The following is a 20,861-nucleotide window of genomic DNA, read 5'->3' on the forward strand; positions in this document are numbered from 1 at the left end:
TTATGAAAGGAGGGGAGTGGGAGCTATTTCAGATGAGACTGAGAGAAGATGAAAGCAACATCAAAACTGGTTAAACCAGACAACTAAAAATATCCACGCTAAAGTGTAAAGTTAGCATAGTACTAATAAAGTCAGTGCATTTACAAAACACAGCTTTGAACTTCTGAAGCTACAAGAAAGGCTCCATGAGTTTTTTCCATCCTAACAGCTTCTGACAAAAGCCTTTCACAGAAGCTAAATGACAAAGATTCAACTGATAAAACTTTCAGGATTAAACTTTGCCTCCTCCCAACAGTGTGATTAAACAGTTTCCACCTGAAACTCAGAACACACCCATGAGAGAAAGGCTAGCGACAGACCTGAAAGGGCTTGGTATGTTTTCCTTGGAATTTGTGTGTTGGCAGAGCAATTCTATTTTATATGCCTAGATAAATTCCTTTATTTATAAGAAACAGCTAAATTTCCCAAAAATTTTCTATTTTTTCCCTTAAATTGGAACTCTACTTTGGTTCCACTCTCTTTCTCTGGCTCTCCCTCTGTCCGTTTAAAATTCCTTACCATGGCTACCGTAAAAACCATCTGTGGTGTTTGATAGTTCGAGTCTTTTATTTAAGATATTTCATATATTGCAAAAGGAAATAGAAATGAAACACTCTTCAGAGTGACTACCAGGAGAGGCTGTGCTGTCTGTCATCACATTTGCAGTATGCAAAAAAGACGTATGCCAATTTTTTTTTTGTCTGGACGTACAGTCTGTTCCTATCCCCAAGAAATGGAAATTGCCTTTGGTGCAGCACCTGAGGCTTTGAAAGATCTTAGTGTTTCCCTCACAAATCCACTTTTTGGGTACAATGTGTAACTTATCAATCGTGTATTTGCTGAAACATAGCATCCTTGTTCTCAGCTAGGAATGTATTTTGAAACAGTCTTTCCTCAGAAGTCATTGGATTAGGAAATCATTACCTCCAGTAGGAGGCAAGTGATTAACAATCATCCTCCTTTGCTTGCATTGTTATGTAGTAATCATGTCACATTTTTAAGAGCCGTTAAGCGTAAAGACACAAAATGGACTTTTATTCCAGCTGGTATGCAATTTTCTCCATGCGAATACCACCCTTTTGTTCAGTTCATGTGCCCCTCTTTTTATTAATTGGCCTGAAGATTTTGGCAGTAAGCAGGACGCAAAATTGTATATTTAATAAGGCAAAAATGTGAGAAGATGCAGATGTTAATACCCATTCTGAAATAGTTTGATTGTGTGGCTAATATTAAAAAAGTGACGTGCTGGCTCTATAGAAGTCAGTAGAAATATAACTGTTGACTTCAAAAGGCTTTGAACAATTTTGCAAACAAAACAGTGGGCTGCATTAACGCTCCATTAAGCAGTTTTCTTCCCCTGACTTTCCCTGACATTAATTAGAGCACTAGATTTCAGAGGTGACAGCATCAAGAACATTAAAACGATCCGACTCTTACAAACTTTGTTCTTTCAAGTCACACTGTAGAATAGGTTGCTGTCTAGGTAAACGATATCCATTTGCAATTTTTGCCTAAACTTCTGTGGACTCTTTATGTTGTAAAAAGCAGTCCCTGAGCATGTACTTGACTGTGATTGCACAATTTCTTTCTCAGTGTTAACGAAAAAACAATCAGATCACACGCCTTTCTACCTGTCACTGGGACATGCCTGTACCTCTTCTGTTGCAAAAGGTGTTTATGGAGGCGCGCTGAACAAGATGAATTTTTATTTTTTTTTTTTTAAATCCAGAGGTGGCTGCAACCCACTGGCAACGCTGAGGATGTCCCTGTCCTCTGTTCAGTCATTGATAGTTGGGAAAAAGGAGGAGGGACCAGGACGCGCAGTGCATGCAGAGGAGCACAGAGTCTCTGACAGTCACACGGCACTGTATATTTGCTTCCCATACTTACCGTCATCTTTGGCCCTGTAGCTGGGCAGAAAATAGTGGGATTAATAGTGGGACTAATAGGGATGGGACAATGGGAGGAGGGTAAGGAAGAAAGACCGAGGGCTTTAGCCTGATCTAATAAGTCTTTGTTTGGAAGAACTATTCAGTGTCTCTACAGATTTATTCTTAAAGATGAAACCATCTCCAATATAGCAACTGGCTTTTAAAAGCTTTATATATGATGCCGTGCCCAAAATAAACATGCCATTTTTCCCACATTAGAGTCATATTATAAGACTGCTTTTATTCAATAAAATGCAACACTTACCTGTAAGACCAGCAGCTTCTGCTGATAAGAAGGCACTCCAGGATAGGAGGAAAAACAGACCTGTCTCCAACATAGGGAACTCGCACAGCTTTGTAAATTTTGTCAAGTGCTAAAAGATTACTAAGGAAAAATAAAAACCCAACTGTTCTGTAAGCTAAAATTGCCCTCAACCTGATGAAGGATGAAAGAAAGAAAGCAAGCTCCTCCACCATATTCGTCTATACAAGTTGAATTCAGGAAAAACTGCACGGCTTCTAAATTATCTCAGACAAAGAGGAAAATCCAGCACAGGGTTTAAACAGGTGAATTCTACAAATCATCTATTTCAAGTACTTTTGTGGTTTTTGAACTAATGCCTAATTGGTTGCATTTTATAGTCTTTCCCCAGAAAAAATGGAAAAAGAAAGTAATTTTGTCCAGTTTTGTAAACAAACTGCATTTGTTTACATTTGCATCAATGCAAGAAAGATGAAAATCGCTGCTCTTTCTGCGATAGTATTTTACATGAAGAACTGTAAAACACAAGAAAAAATGCAGGGCAACAGATATGCCTTTTATTTCTAGTTTAGGTAAACTGACTGACTTGATTTGTAGTCTGGTGTTTGCCTTGTATTTTTGTATAATTGCTGCTAGTCTATAGTTAATAAATAAGTTGCTGTAGTTCATAAATTCATGTTACAACCTCAAAATACCTCAAAACACTTTCCTAAAAATGTAATTATTTACAAATAGTAAAATAAAGACCAGAGTCTTGTCTAATGTTAAAAAGAAATTTGCATATTAAGTTCTTTGTGGATTCTGACAAGTGAAATTTCCTGTCAATTTATGATTTGACCGTTCGTTTGCAAAGTCTTGAATCAACAGTGAAAAGGTTTGGGCTCAAACTAAAGATGGTCAGTCTCAGATATCACACAATTTTTCCAAGATATATAGATTTTCTCTCTGAAAACAAACCATAAAGGATATTAAAGCCGTGACAACGGCATAAGAGGATCCCATGGCAAATGATCCAGCAAAGATCCCCAGGAAATTTCCCACTGACTGGAAGAAAGCGGCAGCATCAAACGCATTAGGATTCTCCTTAGGACTGTAAATGGATATAGAGCTGAAAAGAAAACAAAGGGATGGGGGAGAGGGAGAGATAAAGGAATAAGGAATTTAATCACGTTGTTAGGATATTGAAATCAATAATTGAAAATGGACATTTTTAGGGACTCAAAATGCAAAACAAGTCTTCTCTGGGCTGATAGCAGATGGGAGAGCAAAGCAGATGGAGACTGGGAAGGGAAACGGTTTATTTTCAAGGTATCATACTGGAAATCCATAGTCTACTGCCAGTCAGTAAACATTTTTATACTAGAAGTGCCATAAAGAATGTTGTTTCCAGGCCAACTAAACAGTAAAAGGTGGTAGGTGTATAAGAAAACTGCAGGGAAGATAGATAACTTTGAATTATTTATTGGCCATATGTCTTCAGAGCAGTTATATATTCACAAATATTCTTGATAAAAAGTGCAGCTTCGTGGCTGAGGCTCAAACGGGTGACACAAATCACAGTAGGTACCAAATCTGCAGCAGCAATCTTGTCATAAACCACCTAGTAGTTCCCTTCTTGGCGTAACCCTTCATAAACAGAGCTGAAAGCGTATCAAGAGCTCAGCAACAGGAAACCTTGTGGACAGAACGAATGTTGTCCCACAGAAAGAAACTGCTGCAGTTGTCAGAGGTCACCTCCTGTATCCCACCCCTGAGTACAGGCATCGAGAGTATTCTTGAATGGGAAATGATGCCACCAAAGGGAAGGCTGTGCACTAAAGCATTTTTGGAGCGTTTCAGGGTTGTTATTTGCCACTAGTCAGTTACTGCCCAGAACACTAGTAACACCAAGTATGTATGCTTTTTTTCTTGTTGAAACTTTAAATTTAACAGATACAAAATAGCCCTAAGCCTCCCAAACACTAATTGAGCAACATTTTAGATCTTTGTTGTTCTGTTGCTTTCAGTACTGCAGGTCTTTTACGTACGTTGTCAAATAAAATGTAGTGAGCTTGGCATGGGATTCCAGAAAGCAGCTTGGATTGCTGGAAAATGATTGGTGTTTTAAGCATTAAAAATTTAGAATTTTTTAAATGTTTTGAATATTTTAAGCTCTTGCTTATTAAGAACGTGATCCCTGCAGTCTGATGTCTTCCATCTGGAGATGAGGCTTAGAGATGAAGCTCTGTATGGAGGATTTTCTAAACAGTTGCATTCATGTAGAAATCTCCAAATAACATGAAGACATGTGAAAACAGATCTCGTGCTTTCAGTCTGTAAAAAAGGCACAAGGATTCTAAAGGCATATGGTGGAGCACCACTAAATACGAGTGGTGAATACTTATCCACTACAACAGAAATTACTACGCACCAAAATCTGATATCTCCAGTTACGCTGATTAGCACCACCACAAAACTAGTGAGATGATTTGTAGCGGAAAGTGCTATTATTATAAGTACACAAAATATTGTTCCCAGAGGAAATGCTAATCGACAACATGTTGCTATCCAAATTTTCAGTCCTCTTTCAACTGTGACTCTCTTACACTAGGGGTCAGTTATAATTCTTTGCTTCTCTTGCCTTCAGATGATTCTTGAAATGTTTGTTATCTCTGGCCTACTCAAAATTTATTGTTTTAGACCCCATGTGAAATGAAGAACTACATTAACCTGTAGATACGTTCTCTAAACTGACGGAATGGTTCTATCAAAGGAAATCCTATCAGCTCTGATACTGTACGTTTGTAGTCTAATTTACTAAGTGTATTTTGTATACTTAGGGAGGGCTTCGGTTTAGTTAGTTATTTAAAGTTGAAACTATTTGAAAGTGTAACCGGAACTGTTAGATCTAAAACTTTTAGGTGTGTCTTGACAGAAAAGCAGCCACTTGGTTCTCCGATATTTGCCCCAAATAAGTATACAGAGACTGCAGCTGCTCTTCTGTATCGCTTAGTGAATTATAAATCAGGAAATGATCTTTTGTGCCACTGGTGCTGCCGCAAGCACTGAGTGGTGAATTCAGAGAGGTCAACCTGACTACACCCTAAAATCAAGGAAAATTGCTCTATTATATTGATGCCCACAGAAGGGATGCTCAGTCATAAAAAGTAAAACAAAAAAATCTTGACATGGAGTGAAAGTTTGGTAGTTAAATGTAAGCTATAGCCATTAACTGACTTTTTATTAAGTATGTTAACCGCAAGGCAAGAAAAGTTGGCTCTGTTAAGACCAGTTAGGGTTCCAGTTTGCCCTCCACTTTACCAACAGCTTTCAGGTATGGAGAAAACTTGAAGACAGCATCCTATTCTTAATGTAGTTATTTCAGGAACAAATGTGGAGTGACTCATTCTCGCTGGGAAATTTTCCTACTCAATATGCCCCCCAAGCCCCATGATTTTTTAAAAGCACCATAACACAACATATGCTCATTATGCCAACTGTGGTTTCTGGTCTAAATCTTTCCAGAACTCAGGTTTCCCTGCAGCCTAAAGAGTTAGTTCTATTTTTCATTTTGCATTATTCTGTACTAGAGCTATTTTTTCTTTTTCGGAATACGTTTCTTCTTTAACACGAACTTTTAACCCTTTCAAGCATCTAAAATACGTACTAATTTACCCAATAATTTTTCTGTATAAGCTGTATTTCAACAGAACGGGATTTTATCCTGTTTATTCCAGTACTTCCTGCCAAGCCAACTATTTGACCTAAAAAAAAAATTGCAAAGTTTGACACTGAAGAACCATAATTAAACTGGCAGCGCCTCTACTCTTCTTCCTTTTCCTCAGAGAGCAATTCAAGAAACATGCTGGCATGACTTGCCATTTCTGCTCTCTGTGCCCGATATGAAAGGGGTTGATCACAGTTCATTAACAAGCAGTGTGTGAGTTTGATACTAAATCTGAAACTGTGTTTAGTTTTTAAATATTAGAGGCTTTCTAACTGTTGAACTAGTATAAGAAAAAAAAAAGGGTTTATTTCTGTAAATTCGTATCAGAGGTGGATTAAACAAATCCTGAAAATAAATGCAGTAGAAAACTGTTTTCAGAGATTGATAAAAGAACAGAACTAATGGCAAAGATATGCTTTATCTGCTACCTATAATGAGATAGAGTGGAGGGATAGGAATAAAAAAAATTTGTTGGGTCCTCACTGAATGCTTGATAGACATATCTCACAAACACCTGCCCCCGTCCCTACTATCTATCTATATGTAATATTGGTAACCTCTGCCTCTCCTTCAGGTTGGAGTTAAGAATAATACTTAGCTTCCTTGCTGGTTCTTATAGGGATTAGCCAGCACCTTCTATATTAGAAAACTATTTAACAGATCCCTTTTTCTTTCCAGTTCTTCTGTGCTTCCTCGACCAAATAACAATGGACAGGGTCAAGTGCTTTCACAGCTTTCAAAAAGGAAATACAGGCAATGTTTATTTATACAATAAATGGCAAGTTAGGATGGTAGCTTTTGCTTGAAACAGAAAGAAGGACTAACAGTTTGTGCCAGCTGTACCACACTGATCATTCCACTTCTTTCCTCCCCTCATCTGTTAAGATCATTTTAGGATGAAAGCTCAGCATGACGAAGAATGTTTCTTTCTATGGACTTATATGGGGATATAATACTAAAGGTCTCAATGACAAGCAGAAGTGCTATTGCAATAGAAAGAGTACAGTCATGTTTCCAGTTACATCTTAATTGATTACTTTTTACATCTTCAGTTATTCTCAAGGAAATTCTCATTTATTCATAAGATCCTCTTCTTCCTATAAGTTTTCCCAGCCTGTGAAGGTAGCACAATGTATTTTCCTTAAAAAAAAAAAAAAATTAAAAGCATTTAGGATTAGAGCAAAGTTTTTTCAGTAAGTCATGGAAGTTTTTTGAGGAAAAATCTGGAGGTGAGGTTAAACCTTGTATCCTACCTTTTGTTCCTGTCAAGGCCTGACGTGCCTAGGGCTAGCGTGGCAGCATCAAATAAAGATATGTTAATCAGTTGTAACTAGCGGAACAGCACAAAGATCCTTGGTTTTGATATAAGCCAAAGCGATGCAACACATGTATCAGATGAATTTTAGAAAAAGGCAATATGCTGAAGAAAATATACTCAAGCATCAGAAAGAAAATGTGTGCAAACAGCAGAAAATTTCTAATAGAATTATGTGGAATCAATGATTAGAAATAACCAGTAAACAAACTGTTTTATTCCTTCCTTTCTCCGTCTGTCTATTTGACCAACATGAAAACAAACAGCTTATCATCTTTGGAGAGGAAGATTTCTTTCCACTTGCTAAGTCAAAGGGCTTCCTCTTGCCCAGTGGCCACTATCATGGGCCACATAATACTGCACAGAAAAGAATCAGGAACAACCTAAAAAAAAAAAAATCATACCTGAAAATACGGGAAGGTCAGCTATTCCTTAAAATACCTTCAGTGAATGAAGTGGGATCTCCCTCAGGTGATAAATATAGAATTACATGGTGATTTAATCAGCTGCTAATTTAGACAAATAAAACAGGCCAGGAAAAAAAAAAAACTATTCTAGAGTTCAAGGTAGTTTTTAAGAGGGACAGAAGGTTCTTTTTTCCTGACATTATACTTACACAGAAAAAGGTAGGTCACTATACTGTGTTAGAAAACTTGGAGCTTTCAGAGAATTGGATTGAACTGAACAATTTCTGTTCCCACACAACTTTTTAAGTATATAGTTTTCTTAAAAGTGTTGGAAGAAAGCCGAAAACACAGAACTGTAATTTTCCCACAATGTAAGTGTTTGAACTTGAAGCTATATGTGAAAGCACATGCATAGCGTCAGACACCTAAACCTTCTCTTGGCAAGTTTTAGGTTGGTAAAGCCTTCCAGACTTCCTCATAAAACAGCTCCACACACAGTAATGGTAAGTAGATGCACTATAAACATGAAAACAAATGAGATAAAATGAGGATGTGAGTATGCTAAGCCAACAAAAGCACATACGAAGTAGAGAAGGTTTGCAGACAATTAAGGGAGAGCAAAGAAGAGACACACCAGTGCAGGAAGGCTTTAGGACTGGCAAAAGCAGCCAATTGTAACAGTAGTTTGAGGCAAATATACAGCGATCCTCTAGATGAAAATTTCCAACAACAAACTTGCTGTATTTTTCAGACGTGTTTAAAACACTGATCAGCAAGGAACACAAATGCACAGAAGGTGCATTAAAAGAACATAGATGAGTCTTCTGTACATCCTTCTGTATAAAGAAATCTGTCTCCCTGGAATTTATTCCTGACAATATTTGCAAATGTTTAGAGAATTAAGGCTCCAGAAACCTGGATTTCACAGAAATATACATATTAAGCTTTCTATTTACAAATGTATAAGAACTGCAAAAAAAAGAAAAAGTTACTGGTGGCTGAGTTACTGCTCAAGTGGCTAGCATTCGAACCTTCATTTTTCTGGCTATCCAAAACTTTATTCTCCTTGGCAATACATCACATCATGGTTTTTATTCCGCTCACAACCTGATTTCAGCACACCGCTAGTAGTGCTATTGGTTTTAATTCTAGAAAAAAGGTCTAGCAGTTATTTTAGAAACTATCTTCTAGCTGGGATTACACTCTGTTCCTTTTTCTCTGTGTCATGGCATATTTGCTTCCTCTCTTTTCTGTCCTTACCTTTGTTCCTTTCTAGGCTTTTCCAGACTTTATGAACTATTATAGGACATTTTATTTTGATTACTTTAAACCAAAATAACACTTACTGTTGTCGTATATAAGGCTTTTATGGAAACCTTTCTCAAAATGGATTTGTTATCAGTTCCGAAGTGGCTAGCTGATGGCAGATGTCAAAGCACCAGCCATGCTGGAAAAGTAAAGCTGTGCCAGACTTTAGGGAAAATGCAAGTTTTCCCATTTATGAGGAAAAGCAACATCTGCATGAAAATAAAAAAGGAATTCAGGTTCTCTGCTAGATTTTCACTTAATATAAAATATCATAGGCTAGTTCTACGGATGGACTTAGGCTCCTTTTTAGGTGACACAAAGCATCCTCAGAGCTGACATAACTGGATAGCTTACTAAGTGTTACAAAATCAGCGGTGTTACAAAGAAGCTGCAGAATTTGAGTCACTCTGTCCCTTAACCTGGGCAGTCAGGAATCAGCTTAGCTCATCAGCAGTCATTTTTGGCAGCTAATGATAAATATTTTCCACACTGGTAACTATTTCAGTTTTCTTCTGTGTTCAGGCCCGAGCTGACACACGGCAGCAGCTTGCAGTACAGCCAGAGAAAATAACGAGTAGTTTGTGTTGTTCCAGGTAAATCCCTACTGCAGACCTTAGTTCTCATCTACCCTCAAACGCCAGGGACTGCAGAAAATCTGTCATTCTCTCTCCTTCTCCTCTGCCTCCCTGGCCGTTGCCCTTAGGAAGCCTGATCTACCTCCTTAGGGAGCCTTGGAAATCATCTCTTTATCACGGTGATCCCATTGCCCTGAAAATTCCACCACCTTCACCTTCAAAGGACCTGGTAGTTCACCCTCCTTGATGGGGTTGAACCCAATATCCTGGTGCCCGGGAAAAACCTCTGCAAGTCCCTTCTGACAGAGGTGCTGGGAGCACCCCCTCCCTCTGGTCCTGATCAGAACTCGGTCACTACAGACCTGGAGTCACTACAGACACGTAGAAAGGAGATGTGAGATGACAGTTTTGGCAATGACCTAATGGGCCTGCAGGCTGAACAATTTCAAGTCTAAAGTCATACCTGATCTGCTGTGGAGCTTCTCTACCGCTGTGCATCTGAGAAGTGGTACGTGCTGTCCTAACGTATCTTTACAAGTATCTTAACTTTTCATTGCCTTGTTCTAGGCAAACACTACCCTATTTTTATCTTTGACAGAAAGAAATCCTGATGAACAGCAACCTAAACTTAAAATTCTTAGTAAAAGAAAAACAAGGCTTTAATAGTAAAATATGTTAGCATTTATCTGAGGCTTGGTATAGGAATGTTTCATTCTTAAATGACTGCTATTGCTTCTAAATGTCTGATTTTCATAAATCTATTTGAAAATATCACAGTCGTTTTCCAGTGACAAGTCTTTTCCCAAAAGCCTCTCCCGTATCTTTGAGAGGAATGAAGCACATCAGCAGAAAACAGATGGCTGATAGTGGGTCGTCTGTGACAGCATGTGCTGCATTCTGTGTTATGGTATTACCAGTGTCTGACTGTCCTTACTTTTGAGCTGATCATATCAAAAGGCACACAATTTACAGATTTCTGTGCCTGCAACTATGATCCCTTCTCATTTGGATATCAGAACTGTAATCCAACTCAGTGTTTAATTTCCATTCCTTTCAAATATTGCATAAAGAGAAATGGCCTGTGTATCTAGAGAGCAGCTTGAAGTCTGTCCTCCCAGTTAGGGAGCTCTTAGTGGCTTCATCAACTGTGAAGATGCATATAGTGCGAAGAAAGTAGAAACAAAGAATCAGCCACTAAGGAACAGCTATATGTAAGTAAATTATTATTGTATTAATATGAAGAGCTGGATTTCTCCTCTGGCTTGCATCTCTCTGTAATCACTTATGCCTATGCAAAATAGAACTTATAAATTAGAACAGTGCTGTAAAAATATGCAGTTTTTCTGCATAGAAAACATGACTGTAAAAGTTACAAACCAGTGATGTGTCAAACCACCAACACTCTGAGTTAACAAGAAACAATGAATGAGGAAAAAAATTGTCCAATCAGGAAAAAAGAAATAAATTCCTATATGTTATTTGAACCAAGTCTGCTGTATCGTGCTAATTAAACAACCCAGACAGAGCATATCTAGTGAATAATAGTACCTCATATTTTGTGCAGGCATCTTCAGGCACCCAAGAAGTGCAATAATCCTGAAGATACGTGTCAGCTAAAACTGTTTCCTGAACAAAAAGAAAATGGTAAAAAACAAAGAGACCCTAAAAATTAAATTTATATATTGTGCTATTAAGGGAATTAGATGTGCTATGAGCGTTTACACTAGTACTAACATTTGTCTATGAGCCTGAACTATCTTTTTGCCTCCCTGCTTCTGATTCCTGAGTTAAGAAAGCTATCATCCACTCCCAGCTCTCTCACTTCTAGACCCAACCATCCGAACTTGTAAAATGATCTAATGATTTGTATTTGTCTAATAAAATAGTGTGCATCACTTACTTTCTTCATATATGGCTAGATCTTTATCTCCTACCACCTTTACATTCTTCTTCATCATCATATCATTCTTCACCTTTGTATTATCCTTCAATTTCTTGTCTGTGAGCCACTAGCCTCCAAAGATACTCAGAGGAGAGTTGATAAACATTTATCAGAAACATTTACACAACCTTCCATTTATGTGACAGTCCTTACCATTAGGCCAGGGTGATGACACCCTGAAATAAGGATTTTCACTGAAAATGACATATCTCTTTTGAAAGACAAAAATTGAATTCATGTGTAATTGCAAGTGTTCTATGAGCACAGGTAAAAGAGTTTAATGTGCTCTTGGAGGCCTAATTCCATCCACAGCTCAGGTTTATTTATACAAAAGTAGCAAAATGTGATACTATGGGACTTAATTTACTTGACACACGGAGTGCAAAAATTAAAATATCGGAGCACACTAACAAGACGCTGACTGATATGTCCATAAGAGGTAGTGAAGGTGATTACTGGAAGGATGGGTGGTCTTAATTAAACTCCCCTTTCGTACCAAAATTGTTGGGATAACTCCAGGATGAGAGAATGAAGCCTTTCAACTACCTTCATCTTTTACAGTGACTGCAGTCTTACAAATAAATGTGACATTTATCTATGTCAATTGAATTCTACCTCCCTGTTGATAAAACGATGTAGCCTGATGGTTGCCTGCACTGAGTGATACATGTTAGAAGGCTGCAGCGTATTACCACTAAATTACTGTGATTTACTGTCATTCTGCTTGAGCGCTTTATATGAGAAACTGCCTCAAACTACCATTACAGTGATGAGTATCTGAAGTAACTCCTGATTCAATGCAGTTGTTCCAGATTTACACCGGTGTCAAAAAAAAAGTAGAATATGACCCAAACACTTTAAGGAACATTTCAAGAAGCTTGGCTAGCCATGAAAAATCCTTTGCCCTTATGGGCAACTAATAGAGATTAAGTGGAAACAGTCTGCGCTAAACCCTTACTGAATCGTGATTTTCTTAGAATCGCACAGCCCATGATTTTGTTCCGAAGAAGCGAAGCTTAAGACTGAAATAACAGAAAGTGATGTATATTTTATGCCAGACAGTACTCCCTTCATTTAGGGTTTGACTCATTGTCATAACATTGTAGCAGAACTCGCTACACCTGTCTGCAGCGTGAAATACCCAGGGATGAATAGCAGCCTTCCATTTGTAATAATAGCTAGTCTTTAGCCTTCACAAATGCATAGACCTACTCACATCACCCTCCTCCGGGGTTTAAATCAACTTTTCCCTGAGAGTTAGGTGGTTAAACAGTACTACAGTACGCTATAATCTTCTCTAAAATCCCCTCAAATGAATCTGAATGAAGGGGTGGAGGGGCAATATCAGATTGCTTAGCTGATCAATGAAAGAACAGCTCTTTCATTGTATTTCACAGAAATACAGCAGGCTCTTATTTAATATTCAGAGAGCTTTTCTGTGGCCTCTGCTTATGAAGATCCTGAGACTGATGTGTTCAAGGGTGGTGTGTCCAATTTCTGTCCACAGACAGCATTCTAAATTCACAGGACACCTGTCTGTAGACAGCTCAGTACTCCCAGAGACAGCGTGAGGAAGCTGTAAGTGCCCAGTCCTCCCCATCTTGAGGAAAACAAATAGCCTGTTCTTTCACTGTTTCTCTCTTCCTTGTCAGTAAAACAGGAAAGAACCCCGCTCTTACCACTTGGTCTGCCAAGCCTCAACTGTTCTATGCAACTGCCCTGTTTTAAGTGTAACAGAGGATGTAAATCTTACCTATGAACGTCGAAGAGGAAGGACAGAATTGGGAGCATGCTACGGGTGATATGCTACAAAGAATTCAAAGCATTAAGTGAGGGAGCAGGAGAAACTGAAAGGAAACTATACCTTTGTGATTTCTACCAGATCTTAGTATCTTAAAAATATAATGTATGAACCACATGCTTTCGTAAATTTTTCTCAGGCACAGCAGAAGTAGTTTGGGTTTTTCTTCTATTTTTCCTCTATGTTACTGCCCTGAAATAAACGGTCCATGACACAGAAGTAATTTAATGAAGCTGGACTAAATGATAATCTTTGTGCAGAACAAAGCTAGAGTTTAGTAAGTAGTCATTGAATTATGGGTACTCTTTGTCTGTTAAGCTATCTGTAAGCTACTGTTTGCGTTTAAAATATTATATCCCAGACAGAGCTAAGTCTGCTGCTAGAGAATGCAGGTAGTCGCTGGAGTGGATGGATAGTCTATTGCCAATACTGAAGTGCTGTGCCAAATTTCTGGCCTATCAACAGGCTCGGGCTTTTTCACTTCCAGAATGTTTTCTGTAGGAGATTAAGAAAGGAGACCCCAGTCTCCCTTCACATAACTTCAGCATCTTTAGGAACTTGTGAACGCAGCAGTACACCGAGGGGCCTGATACTGAATGCAATTGATGAAGAGAAACGACATTAAATCCCATAAAAATTAGAGTGAAAGGAGTCTGAAAGTCTATCTAAAGTTTTTTCTATTTCAGTGTTCTCCTCACTCCTGCCTAAGACTCTCTAATGTGCAATAAATAGCAAGAAATGCGATCCTTGGTACGTGTCCACAACATGGTATGTGGTCCCTGTACAGTCTGTGCTTGCAAAACACATTTTATCATTGTCAGAAGGGGTTTAAATAGGAAAATAGTTTTACATTTCATGTACGTTTTCAACATCTGGGGTACAGCTTGTCGATCTTCTACCCAGATTCTTGTGGAGATTTAAAAAAAAAAAATTAATCCTCTGAGAAATATTGGAAACATATGCAAACAAAATGGGCCACGTGTTTCCTAACGTACCTGGACCGTACACTGGATGACCCTACCTCAATCCTGACTTTGAGGTCAGTGCAAAACCTCCCTCTTTAGCCACCTTTTAATAGGGAAAATAGTACACTATTATCTCAGGCAACATAGTACGGTGCAAATGATATGAAGCAAAATCTTAAGGGAAGGACAGTTCATTTTGAACTACTTTGTGTTAGCTTTGCAAACTGCCCATGAATTTTTCCTTTGTATTAGACATTAGCACTTTTCAAGGATGGGTCACATCTTTTTTCCCCCGGTGAAGACACACCCAATGTACTCAGTTTGCTGTCTGTGTGCTTCAGTTGAGAACATAGCTAGTGTGGGAATGAGATTTTCAAATCTCAGTACCCCTATCAATTTTTTTCATGTGCCCACCAAACAGATGATAATTTTTGCCTCTGGCTAATCTGGATTTGAGATGAGCCAGTAATCTAAAGAAGAAAATCTTTTTAATCTCCTGAGCTGTTCAATCCCACCTACATTTCATTATTGAAAATATTTTCTATATTTTTCTTTTAAAAAATGGAAAGGCTAGGGAAAAATGACTCTGGCATTGTCGAATGAAATACTATCCTAATAACAGAGCATCTCTCACAAATATTAGTTCCACTTCTATTGCTTTATAATAAATGGTTGCAGCTGTTGCCATGGCAATTTTCATTTTTAAAAATGTATCCAAGTGAAGACAAGAAATGCAGCTGTTACCATGAGAAAGTCTAAAATAAATCCAGATGTGAATTGTATGCTCTAGTGTTGGCAGTAATAATGTCAGAAACAAAACACGTTACATGTTTTGTCTTCTTGATATACTGGAGCTGAGGATGGGGATTTAGGGATATTCTGAATTGTAGGTCTCTGTTCCTGATCCAAATATAGCAAATGAACAGAATGAAATTTCACCTTAGGGAAAGGCACTTCACTTGCTACAAAAGCTGGTCAGCCTTGCATAGAGAATGGCAGTAATACTCCTGTAGGAGCAAGACAGGCCTGAAGCTCTCATTTACCTTTCTGATAATACGCTAACGTTTTGTTTTTTACAGCTTATAAAAAGAAAAATCCAAGCCACAGTAGAAATTTTAAAATTGCAATCTTACCTATTGCTTGTTGCCTTATCACTCTGTAGCCTGAAGTTCTTTCAAATCACTGCTATACCTTTAATGTTAGACACAGAACATTAAAACAAAATTACTGGGCAGTGCTCTACAATGAAGGTGTAATTCAACACGTACCAACACATGTGCTAATAGTCATCCACTGGAAAAATGCACGGTGTTGGGAAGGTATAGTCCGTTTAAGTCACTTTAGGGAAAAACCTATTTAAGGAGAGAATTTCTGAGAAGGTGATAGCAGAATAGCTCTGGATTTATTTCAAAGTGAAAAAAAAAAAGAGTTTGGAGTTCTCTCTCTAGCAAATGCTGACTGAAAAGCAATTGCCCAAAGCATGAACGAGAGGTGTTTAGAGACAGACTGTGTAGTCTGACAGAGTATGGGACTTGGGCAGGATGGCAGATGGGTTGAAAGGTGGCTTTGCATCCGCTTTGTACCTTTTCTCCTTGCCTAGGAGCTGCAAAAGACTACTTTGGCTGAAGCCATTCTAAACTGTAGCTGGCTATCCACAGCCCCAGTGGTTCATGTCAGCAGCTTGGGGCTGCTGAGAACGACAGAGATGTAGCTGTTGAACCTTGTGGAAATTGTTTTGCTCAAGCGTTAAGTCAGTGGTGATTATGACACCTGCAAATAGCCTGTACTCTGGAGGATTGCTCAATTTCACTCATGGCAAAATAAAACAAAGAGGAGGAATCACCAGTTAGGCAGTGAAGTTGGTGCGGATAGAGTTTCAGTCCCAAACTCTAAGGCAATCACAATGATAAAAATTCTTTTTATCCTTAAAGATTATAGCAAGAAGAGAAATACTAGAACACACACATTCTGTATTTCTGACTTCTATCGTCAGGGACATTTTTCTCAGAACTCTTGGTACAGTCTTTATTTCCCTATCCCTGGCACAGGAGTTTCAAATGATAAGCCAACTTTAAGCAGTGCTACATAAACACATGCCACTCCTGAAGAGCAATCGAAAAGCTCATTGGAATCTTGAAAACAGTCTGGATAATAAAATCCTAAAAAACTCCCACAGTTCCCTAAATATATTGCAAATCACTTAATCAAAGAGACCTTATACCAAATATATTGGATGGGAGTTCCTGCTTTGATAAGAATGCATTATTCAGAAGTACATATGCTACGGTTTTTGGACATGTAACTGGCAGCTGGTCATGAACTATTCCTCCATGGTAAGATTAAGAGTTAAGTAAGATCTCCCTTTGTTTAACCTTAAGGTATCTGCTATTACCTGTGGCCTAGATCCAATGCTCTGTGGACAATCTCACAGAAATGATAGGCAGCCAAACAGACAATTTTTCCTTCTGGATTTGTGAAGACTCCATTGATTTATGGATAAACATTTAGTATAACACACTAATTTCCACCACGTAGTTTTAAAAGAGATACTTTCCCTAGACAGGCAGTTCCATGAGGCTTAAACACGGCTATTAATAAAATGAAAAGAATTCTGACTAGCTTCATTGCCCTCATAATTACTAGAATGAAGGAGTCTTGCCTCACAAACTTTTGCATTCACCTCACTCTAACAATGCGCAACGAAAACACTCTCCTAGCTATGGGCCAAGTCCTGCTAACTCCAGAAAGAGAATGTAAAACCGTGAACATCCTAAAATACCTTTAACATTACTCTGTAGGAATAAAAATACTGTAATAAAGAAGATGTACACTGTTAAACGGTCCAGGAGGCTGAAATATTTTCTTCAGGAGTATTTTCATTTAGCTATAATCCTTTCCCAGTGTGTCTGAGGCAGAGAACAGCAGCCTGCTAGGGACTCTATTAGTCTCATCGCTCTCACTATCGTTTCTGGCTGTGCTTGCTACAGATCAGTAGAACAATGTAGAAAGGAAGAACTGTTTGATTTCTTTTAAGTGACTATAAATATGCAATGAATGGGGATACAAAATGAAAATGCTGTATGTTTAAAAATGACTTCACTTTTGTGAGATTTTGTAATGGAGAAATTACTAAGGGAAAATTGCGAATATCAGTTTATTCAATGTATTGTTGGGATGCTATTTTGTTCAAAGTTTTAATCATATTTAAACCTTCCTTCTCAAAATCCAAATTCTGATGTCATTAGGTCTCCCCAGAAATGTTCTGAAATTTCGTTATGAATCCAAATAACATACACATATGCATATTACATTCAGAATATGTAGATCATTATAATTAGCAATTAGTTAGGGAACATCAAAGTACCAAACACATTAAGAGGAAACTGATAACAAGACTAGATTTTTTTCTTTGATACAATGGTCTTTACAGGGAACGTTCACAAGTCCCATTTCCCTAAACGCAGGAGAAATGAACAAGCTTTGTCACACTGTCCTCTCTCAGGGCCACTCGCACAGCTGCTGCCCCGAGTGTTTCCCCTCTTTCGGTCCAGCTCATACCTGCAGCATGCCAGGCAATGCCCTGATTTTATTTGGGCGTTGTTTTTTCATGGTTTGTGACTTTGCCAAAATGACACCATTTAGACTACATTTCCACATTGCATTTGCACTTTTTGTGAAGACTTTGTCTTTTTTTGTAAGTTTAGCCATTTTGCAGAACCAGCATAGAGAGAATACATTTGTGCTTATCTTGGACAGAAACCTTACAACCACATGATTACAAAGCTTTCTTGCCGTGCCGCTTTGAAATTCAGACTTGTCACTTCTAAGGGGAGGAAAGAAGAAATTACCCATCTGTTACTGATGTGTCTTTCACCCTTGTGAAAATGTGCCAAAATTGAGCAATTTTTTAAGGTTTCTGAAATGTTTAGTTGATAAATCTCAGCAGAGGTCTGATAAACTTCATCAGCTAAAAATCTTCTAAGATCTCATTTGTATTAGGCATGTGCCATCTAAAACTTTTTTTTTTTTCCTGCAATTGCTGCTCCCCAAACTCTGCCATCTGCTGTTTCACCAGCCTTCAGAACTGACCAGCAGCATCACTCCCTCTTGCCCTCGTTATCTCCTCCGTTTGTCACAACGTAATAAGGAGGATAACAGAGGTGTGTGTATCGGAAATAAAGACAGGGTGTCTCTTGGCTTTAGGGAATGAAGGAGATTGGGTTAAGAGTTTACAGTCCTAGCTTATCTTTAAAAATAACTTCTTTCCATCTCAGATGGGAGACAAAAGGACTGGTGACTGCAGCAGAAGCGGTGGAGTAGGTCACGCAATTCAGGGGAATGGGTAGAGCGAGATAGAGATGGTGACCCTTGTCTATTGAAAAGATAAAGGAGAGAGAAGGAAGAAGATTGAGACCAAAACAAAAGCAGGTGGAAACAATGAGAGAGTGGAGCTCTATAACCATTGGAATACATTCTAAGAATAGAAACTTGCTGAGTCTCATCATTTAAGTAGCTATGAAATGCAGTAGCTAGAGGTATGCAGTCTCTCCTCCTGCTGTGCCTGGCACTCATGGAAGACAGCTACATGCTACTGTTATCAATTATTATGAAAATGCTCAGGGGGATGGAACACCTCTCCTGTGAAGAAAGGCTGAGGGAGTTGAGGTTGTTCAGCCTAGAGAAGAGAAGGCTTCGGGGAGACCTTCTTGCAGCCTATCAGTACTTCAAGGGGGCTTATAAGAAAGATGGCGGCAAACTTTTTAGCAGGGCCTGTTGTGACAGGACAAGGGGGAATGGCTTTAAACTAAAGGGGGGTAGATTCAGGCTAGATATAAGGAAGAAATGTTTTACGCTGAGGGTGGTGAAGCACTGGCACAGGTTGCCCAGAGAGGTGGTGGATGCCCCATCCCTGGAAACATTCCAGGTCAGGTTGGACGGGGCTCTGAGCCACCTGATCTAGTTGAAGACGTCCCTGCCCACAGCAGGGGGGGTTGGACTAGATGACCTTTAGAGGTCCCTTCCAACCCAAACTATTCTATGATTCTATGATTCTAGTCTCTTTGCGTAAGTGACAAAAGTATATTCTGAAAACATTAAAGTTCCTAATCCAAAAGATGAAACATGCACACTGAAATAGTGTCTTGGGTATAGAGACAGGGAGGTTTCTGTGTATGAAAAAATAAACCTAAACATTATGTTTGATTAAAATGTTTACACAAGGTGCCTCTCAACTCCTCTTCTGTAAGACATGAAAATGTATTTGGGGCATTATGTAACTTTTGAGTACTTTATAACCTTTGTATTATTTTGATGTGCTTTATGGATGATTTCCCCATGCAAACATAAGTATATATGTACACATGTGCACATGCAAAAGAATTTCATGTAGAGTTATGTCAGTTCACTCTAACAGACTCAATAGCTTAAGGATTTGAGTTGTAAAAGATCAAGGCTTGCAGCAGGAACCAGTTTACCTGATGATGCTGTTAGTAAAAAAAAAAAAAAGGACTTAGAGCAGGTTAGAATGATGAAATTCAAATTAATCTGGATAAAGAGCACATAGCTTCTGGAGGGGTTCACAGGGGGATCACTAGAGGCTTCAGTCTTTCCTAGTGCTCCGGGGTAGCCACTGGAAATATGCAGTCCATTCTCCCACGGTGTGAACAGGTTCTTCTTTCATGTAATCACAACCTGATCTCCAAAGAATAAAAGAATTTTGATGGGGGTTTATCCTGTTGTAACAAAACCTCTGCCTCTTTGAGATCGCTGTACTCTTCAATACTGCATTTCTGGAAAGGATCTGAACAGTGAATAGGTATTGGTGGGTACCCAGTAAGTGAAATGGCAAGCTCTCCCTCACCTTTCTGATACATACTTCTCTTCTGTCTTCCCTGCCAAGAAGACTAGAAAAATATGTTGATCTACTGGAAGCACCAGACAGACTCTTATGTACAGTATCTCATCCAGAGAGGATGAAATGAGCTTTCTTTTGGAACACTTCAAGGGAAATAGTACCAATACCTTCATTTTAAACTAAAAGGGAGTTGTCTCTGTAAGTAGAATTAGACTCTCTATGTAATTATCTTGCTTTCAGAAAATCTGTCTTATTCACTAAAGAAAGGTTGTTTGGATAAGAAAAAACATCTGGAAGAGCTCAAAAACCAAGCTGACTCGTACCAGGGTGTACTTCAATTCTGAAGAGTTCCCAATAGAAATCTTTGAAATGAAGAAGCTTTGATGCCAATTTGGTCATTTGTACGGAAAATGTAGCTAAATAATTGCCTCTTAGATGTGATTTGCAAGCACTGCAAGCAGCGTTCTTAATTCTGAGCTTGCATTTCATATTTTTAAATGTTATCAGTTTGTTTGTGTATAAGTGGACAGAAATACCTGCAGCTAGTCTGATTTGATTGGATATGACAAGTACAGACATTCCCACCTGATTTGAGCTAAGCTACATTTTCATACATCCCTGAGGGCAATCTCCATAACAGTACTCACTAAAATCTATTCTAGCTTAGCAGACTGCAACTAAAGGCTGCCTATTCAAATACATTGCATAAACAAAACAGAGCCTATTAGATAACTTATAGCTAGAAAGACCTTTAGC

At 38.5% G+C, this 20,861-nt stretch overlaps 1 protein-coding gene across 1 annotated transcript in view; it reads right to left on the reverse strand.

Annotated features, from left to right (window-relative positions):
• The window catches only part of SLC9A9 (solute carrier family 9, subfamily A (NHE9, cation proton antiporter 9), member 9), a 216,178-nt gene that overhangs the window by 125,824 nt on the left and 69,493 nt on the right, over positions 1-20,861 (reverse strand). Inside the window, exons 7-8 of the mRNA XM_009325097.1 lie at positions 3,202-3,340; positions 2,236-2,341 (exon numbers count right to left, since the gene is read on the reverse strand). Coding sequence (XP_009323372.1) covers positions 2,236-2,341; positions 3,202-3,340 — 245 coding nt within the window. The remainder of the gene's footprint in view (positions 1-2,235; positions 2,342-3,201; positions 3,341-20,861) is intronic.

This window comes from Pygoscelis adeliae, unplaced genomic scaffold, assembly GCF_000699105.1.
Source record: "Pygoscelis adeliae isolate BGI_AS28 unplaced genomic scaffold, ASM69910v1 Scaffold155, whole genome shotgun sequence".
In the NCBI taxonomy this organism is placed as follows: Eukaryota; Metazoa; Chordata; class Aves; order Sphenisciformes; family Spheniscidae; genus Pygoscelis; species Pygoscelis adeliae.